This window comes from Trachemys scripta, chromosome 1, assembly GCF_013100865.1.
Source record: "Trachemys scripta elegans isolate TJP31775 chromosome 1, CAS_Tse_1.0, whole genome shotgun sequence".
Lineage (NCBI taxonomy): Eukaryota > Metazoa > Chordata > Testudines > Emydidae > Trachemys > Trachemys scripta.
Window position 1 is genome coordinate 67829805 of NC_048298.1, and position 7620 is coordinate 67837424.

At 47.8% G+C, this 7620-nt stretch overlaps 1 protein-coding gene across 1 annotated transcript in view; it reads right to left on the minus strand.

Moving 5' to 3' along the window:
• OSBPL8 (oxysterol binding protein like 8) overlaps nucleotides 1-7620 on the minus strand; it is a 180380-nt gene that overhangs the window by 23179 nt on the left and 149581 nt on the right. The window contains exon 11 of the mRNA XM_034762429.1: nucleotides 6897-7105. Coding sequence (XP_034618320.1) covers nucleotides 6897-7105 — 209 coding nt within the window. The remainder of the gene's footprint in view (nucleotides 1-6896; nucleotides 7106-7620) is intronic.

Consider the following 7620-nt stretch of genomic DNA (forward strand, 5'->3'; position numbering starts at 1 on the left):
TTGAAAGGAGCCAGTAGAGTGAGGACAGTACTTGTTCCAAGAGTTCTCACGGGCTTATTTGATAATACACACACACACACACACACCCCGGATTGGGCCATGAACCAAGCAAGGATTGACGCAACAGGCCTCCTCCTCCTCCTCCCCCCAGTTTCACCCTTGTCTCAAGGGGTCCCCTCAGAGGCAACTGCACTGTATTTCTCCAGATGCAGGTCTTCACTCACTCCCCTGCATATAATGGCATAATGTTCAGCATCCTGCACTGGGGAGATGAGCAACACCACAATCCTCCCACAAAAGGAAGGTAAGGGAGCAGAATCCTCATGCACACATGTCCTGGAGTAGATGGCAGAATTCTAACATCCTGCTTCTGGCTCCCGGGATGCTTTGCCAAGCCAGACCACGCAGGTGAGTGGAAGGAGGAAGGGTGGCAGTGACTGAAACTTATGTTCCTATCCCTTCTCCTTGCAGACCCCTGACGAGGCTGCTAAGGCCTTGGTGGCAGGGGTAGCTAGAACTGCTTCTGTGCAGACTACTGCGTATATATGCCCAGCAAGTGAAGGCTGGCCCGAGTGTTCTTTATCCCATGCAGCCTCGCATCCATCTGTTCTGAAAAGAAATCGTTCCCATCCAATTGGAGGTCTGCATCTCTTGGGAGAAGCCGGAGGTCTGAAGCCAGGAGCTGTGCCTCATAACCACTGCAACCACCCTAGCTGCCGAGTCCATCGCGTTCCACGCCATTTGGAAGGAGCACCTAACCACTGCAGTGCCCTCCTCTACCAGGGTGCCGAATTCTTAGGCCAAACCCCACGGAAGGGATTCCTTGAATTTATGGAGGGAGTCCCATCAATTACAACTATATCTACTCAACAGGGCCTGATGGTTCGCCACCTGGAATTCCAGGCTGGCAGTCGAATAAATTTTCCTCCCCAAAAGGTCCAGTCTCTTGGCCTCTATTTTTGGGAGTTGCGGAGATGGGTGGATATAAAGGTACTCAAAGGCTGGGACAAAGTACTTCTTTTTGGCCCTTTTGGAGGTGGGAGGACTGGATGATAGGGTTTGCCAGAGGGCTTGGAAATTTTGAGGACTCCGTCATGCACTGGTAGTGCAACATGGGCAGGGGTAGAGGCTGAAAGTATGTTAAACAAGGTGTCTGCCTGCCCAGCCATCTCCTCCACCTCTAGGCCTGAGTTCTCTGCCATCTGTCAAAGCAGAGCCTGGTGTTCTTTAAACTTGTCCAGTCGTCTGGACCTCGAGGATCTCGCAACCACCTCGTCCTGGGATGAAAATGAAGACTGAGGAGGCCCTGGGGCATCATCCCCCATGGGGGCAGAAAGGTTTAGGGGTGGGTGCAGTGTCCTCTACCCTGACCTCTGAGCGTGACCCATGCACCGAGACCAGTGCCGTCGGTATGGCCAACTGTTGCTCTGAGGCAGTGACAGATGAGCAGTGCGAAGGGGTCATTGTCATGACTGGCATGCCTCACGCGCTCCAATAAGGCCACTGTGCTGGCCACTGGCCATGTGGCCAAGGTGGCACTATCCATGTCCACACAGCCTTGGGTGCCCAATTGCACCGGTGGAGTCTGGACAAGGGGCTGACCTGCCCTTCCGTGCCAGAAGAATCCCCTTCCAGTGACTACGGTGGGGCCGTCGACGCCTGCGTCTGCCCACTGACTGTCACTACCGGAGACCACTGCCCGGAGTAAGAGGATCAGTGCCGGTATCGAGGGGACCAGTGCTGGGGGGGACCATAGTCAAGACGGGACAGACGACCGAGATCTGTGCCGAGAGGACGACCGGTTCTGGCAGTACGGAGACCAGCATCTTCCCCTAGGTTATCCGCGTTGAGACAGCGGGGGATCGTGATCGCGGTGCCTGAGGGTGAGCCCCAGAGGATCTGGACTGCAAGTCCGGAGATCTGCGGTGGGGAGGTGGGGAGACCTGCCGTATCTTGGAGGAATCATGTGGCACTCCACTGTCTCTGAGGGCTCTTAGCAGCTGGCTTGCCCTTGAAGGGAGCCTTTGCTGTTTCCTGCACCACGTGCAGTGCCAGCGGCACTCTCTTGGCACTGGGGGAACTTCTGGGAAGGTGTTGATGCCGTCAGGAGTTTGGGTCCCTTACAGCTCCTAGGAGTCCATGGTGGACCCTTCAAGGGGCTAAGGGCCCCAGCTGGGGAGGCACATACAGATGGCTCTGGAGTGGCCGGGTAGCCTGAACTGGGTCCTTTGCCCAATGACCCATGGCCCTTCTTGCCTGGTGCTGGGGAGCCGTGCTTCCTTGTTTTCTTTTTGGGCACCAGCAGGGAGCAGTGCCGGGTGGAGTCTGGTGCCGGGGGTGCGCTGCATACTGAGGCCAAGGTACTCGTCGAGTCTTGGTGGACGGCTCAGAAACCAGACGAAGAGCAGCCTCCATAAGGAGAGCCCGCAAACGAATATCTCACTCCTTTGGAGTCCTGTGTCAAAAATTTTTACAAATACGACACTTGTCCTTCACATGTGATTCTCCCAAGTACTTGAGGCAGCTGCTATGGGGATCACTTACAGGCACAGGCCTGTTACAATCTGCGCAGGACTTAAACCCTGGAGGCTGGGGCGTGCTCCGCCTGGGGCAAAGTCCCCACTGGGGCTCTAACTTCGAACTACACTTAACTACTTAACACTAACTACTATAAACAAACTACTTACAAAGCCCTAAGGCTCGAAGTCAGAAGGAACGAAAATGCTAGTCCTTGCCATGCATGGAAAGGAGCTCTGACTAATCACCACAGGCGGTAAGAAGTAACTGAGAGGGCATAGGGCTGGCAGTGCCTAATATACCAACGCATGGGTGCAGCACTCAAGAGGGCGCCACAGCCAACCCTACGGATACTGCTAAGGCAAAAATCTCTGACGGCCGCGCAGGTGGGCACACGCACACCTAGAATGGAATCGACAAGAGCAAGCACTTGAAGAATCCATGATTTCCATAAACACCATTACCATGTGCCACTTGTGGAGTGAGGAAGACTGGGGTGTATGAAGAAGCTGACAATCCAGGGTCACTTGCAAGTCTTAAACTCCACAGAGTTCCTTGGTTCCCAGTGCCCTATAGGGCCCTCAGCTCATTTAGTCTAGGGTCCCTATGCATGTTAAATATTTCAAAGTTTTAAAACCTTGAGAAAATGCCCAGACAAAAATCTTCACTAAGCCACAGTAGGGTTGAAAGTACATCAGTAACGTAAGGGTTAAAAACCTTACAAGAATATTGTAGTTAAACAAAAAAACAAGCAATAGAAAGCCAAGAAATACAGGGTTAAACTTAAATAAATTCAAACACTGGAAAGTCTGGAAATGCCCAAGGGCAAAAAAACTGATACAAGCACATGATAGTAAACAAATCCTGTCAGAAAATAAAAGCATCAGGTGAAGATTCTCTGAACAAAAGTATCAAGTATGCAAAAGCTCGTTTACGTAACAGAGGAACTCTCTTTGCTGTAAATATGAATGCAACCATCACGTAGGGGAAGAAGTCATAATGCTGAGATTTTTCTCCTGTATCTGCAGTTAGGAGTTGTACCCAAAATGGGGATTAGCATGTACCATGTGGACTTGGAGAAAAGGGGAGTTTGAGTACATTTTCAACATGCCTTTTTATTCAGATGAAGACAAATACCCTTCTGTTATCACTGCTTCCTCTCAGTGTGTCATAGCACCCCAGCATCCATTCTGATAAACCCAACACTGAAGATTATTTGGAAACCAAACTCAAACTTGAGACAGGATTTGGTTACCAATATCCTTCTATTTTGGGTGTGATGTCACTAGTAGAGTGCAAGCTGGGACATCACACTGAGCAGGAGCCAAAAGGCACTAAGAGGGGGGAGATGTTAGAAATTTGCTTAAATGAGTCTTCAATGTGGTTACTTTGGATCAGCAGATAATATTAAAACCGTAATACTCTAAACTGGAAACAAAATGTTTTGAAAATAGAAATTGTTGTCAAAAGACAAGCATTACTTATTTACAAATGAAGAGTACCTGTGTGCTACATTCTACAGGATACACTTTTGAGGATGGAATTTATGCATGTCTTACAAGATTAAAAAAGAGACTAAAGTACATTTTAAAAACGTGGCACATAGAAAAGGAAGCAAGCAAGCAAGATCAGATACCAAAGAGATCTCAAAAGGCAATATTTTTAGACTAATTCCAGGAAGGAATTAACACACTGATTGATAATGGATGTATTCTTGGTTGTCAATATAAGCTTTTTGACTACTTAAGTAGCTCCAATAAAGTTAACACTCAGAAACGAAGATTCCCCAGCCCTTGGTTGATGCGTCCGAATTCACTATCCAGGTTGGACCCATACACCCCTGAGCACATTTGTTCTGACTGACCACCAGTCTAGGGTCACTATCATCCTCTAAGGCATGGGTATCAACAACTGAAGACTGTTTCAACTTGGTCTGTAGACCAAGGCATCTACTGCTGCATAGATCTCATTCTCAAACAGGCAAACAGCATCACATAGTAGTGGCTACCATAAGACCCCTGGAAAACTTTACTCTCTGGATCTTTAACAAATACTGGCTTGTTTTGATAAATCTATACTCTGGGAGAAAAGCTCTCCGCTCTATGGAGTCTAGTATAGCGCCTATAAAAGGGATCCTTTGTGAAGGGCAGAAGATCGACTTTGGGTGAAGAAAGCGCCCTAAATCTGAAAAGAGATTGGTCATGAAGACTATTTAACAGATCTTCATTCACAGAAGCCTTCAGTAGCCAGTCATCTAAACAGGGGTTAACAAAAATACCCTGATTCCTCAGATGAACTCCCACCACAGAGAGACACATTTTGTAAAAACTCTGCCAGTCTCTGCCTTCTTCCTCTATCTCCTTCTTGATAAAACACTAGATTTGGAATAGAGTGAACCAGGGACAACTACAGATCTGGCAGAAGATATAAGGAGCCAGCTTTTGGAGGAGATCCTGTAGGGGTCTTAGGAGGAGGGAGCATAAGAGAATCTGTGAAAGGGACCTTAATGACCTCTAGCCTCCTCTTCCTGACAGGGGCAAAGATGATGATCTTAGAGTTGGGGAAACATGCCTCCTCTTAGAGCTCTTGCATTTCACTCTTGGATCAGACATGTGCAGCGGCATCAAAAGGTGAACCTAGACTGCCATGATGATTGAACTCTCTGGAACTGAGGATGTAGCTGGAACCAAAATGGGAGCCAGAATGGGAACCAAACTACAGATTTGAAGATTGAGACAATATCAAATCCAGCGTTACATGTAAGTCCATCTCCCTTGCTACTGACGCAAAAGGCTGAACAAGTCTGCGTTTCGGAGCCGTAGTGCCCTGGTCTGAATCAGATGGATCTGACAGGTCTGATCCCTGTGCCAGGAACCAGAACTGCTCACTGTGGCCACTTTGTCCTTATGCCCCTCTCTCTTCAGTGTCATTACTGACAGCACCAAAGGCACTAGCTACCCTGGTTCTGGCACACCAATGGACTCCATCTTCCTACATCTGTAAGTGGACTTTGAAGCTGATCCTAGTCCTACCACCACATGAGTTCCTTCAGGATCAGAAAGCTGTGAGGCACAAAGTATCGCACAATGAGGGTAGATCAACTGTCTTGGCCTCTCTTCTGGAACTGGGCAGTGGTATCCGATCACATGGCCCTCAGTTTGGCCATGTGTCACCTCAGAATCTTAACTGAGGAAGCCACAGGGATTGGGTCTGGTCCCAACTCGGGATGCAGCCTCTTGGAACCCTTCGGTCCTTTGTTGGGGGGAACAACAGAGGCAGAGACTTGCCGTTGCAATCTTGGATTGGAGGATTGCTCAGAACCAGAGGGTCTGGCCTTGAGAGATTCTTTCCATAGTAGGCGCTGCAGGTGAGTCTCCTGGTCCTGTGGGCTCTGGGAGTAAAGGTCCTACAAATCAAACAATCAAAAGGCGAATGTCTTTCTCCCAAGCACTTTAGGCACTGCACGTGGTCGTTGTGTACCGGGAAGATAGCTGGGCAGGAAACGCACCTCTTAAAACTCAGCTTCTTCACTTCCGCCATATCACAGAACTGAAAAAGAATCACTGACTAAATCAACAGCTAACAGTAACTATCTAAGGGTACGTCTATACTTACCCGCTGGTTCGGCGGCAAGCAATCGATCTTCTGGGATTGATTTATCGCGTCTTGTCTAGACGCGATAAATTGATCCCGGAAGTGCTCGCCATCGACGCCAGTAATCCTGCTCCGCGAGAGGAGTAGGCGGAGTCGACGGGGGAGCCTGCCTGCTGCGTGTGGACCCGTGGTAAGTACCTTTAAGTTCGAACGAAGATACTTCGACTTCAGCTACTTTATTCACGTAGCTGAAGTTGTGTATCTTAGTTCGAACTGGGGGCTTAGTGTGGACCAGCCCTAAGAATTAAAAAAAAACAGCTCTGAAGAGATAGAAGAGGTTCACATATGTTTGTGGCATGTGGTTGGAAGGAACTGAGGTGGTGAGAGTGATCCGCCCTCCGTATAGCCTTGCTTTCGGCACAGTGTGACATTGGGGGGGGATGAGGGGGAGGCACAAGAGTTCCCTAGCTAATACTGCTAGAAGATGGTTCTACCACAAGGCACCATAAGGAGACACAGTACTCGTAAGTGAGAATAAGCAGAGCTACTTGAAGAGCATCAAGTAAAGAACCCACATCTGCACAGTTTAAATGTTAAGTTTAAAAAAAATACACAATTACAGATCTTTAAGGGGCATTAGGAGGCAAAAGGAATTCCAATCTTAAGAAGGTTTCCACTTTGATATTATCATTTCAAATTCAAAGATCTGCCTAAACAATTTAAGAATTTTACACCAGTTTTAGTAACTTTCTTATAAGAATAAAAATAAGGGCTTGATTACTTACGGAAAGCTTTCTGTACCGTGTAAGTTGTTAGCACGCAATAAGCCATAGAGAGAAACATGTGTGCTCTCTGCTGAAGAGTTCAAGTCATGCTCTTTACCTTCTCTAATCATCGTACGTTTAAGCAGACCGGAACATTTCAAAGCCAGTTCCAAAGCATCCATCCAACACCTGCCTAAAGATAGATGCTTGTTAGTAATGGAATTTGATATTGTTCACTTCACAATGATGAGTTATTTAGGGCCCCCCATACCTTACCTTTGAAAGGCACATACTAGAATAATAAATGCGCACTTAGTCCACAGACATTAGGTGACTTGGATTTTAATATCATTCCAGACCTAAAATATAAAAATAACTCACTCCCTGTCTAGATGTGAAAGGGACTCCAGGGTAGGACTGGCAAGATCATAGACCAGAACGTTATAACTAAGACTACGATTATGTCATAGAGGTCATGGAATCCATGACTTCCAGAGACCTCTGTGACATTTTCTGCTTGAGCCCCGGGGCCGGAGCTCTCAGCTGCCAACCCCAGAGCTCCGAGCCTCTGTGGGGTGGTGTAAAAAGCAACAGAGGGTCCTGTGGCACCTTTAAGACTAACAGAAGTATTGGGAGCATAAGCTTTCGTGGGTAAGAACCTCACTTCTTCAGATGCAAGACATCTGAAGAAGTGAGGTTCTTACCCACGAAAGCTTATGCTCCCAATACTTCTGTTAGTCTTAAA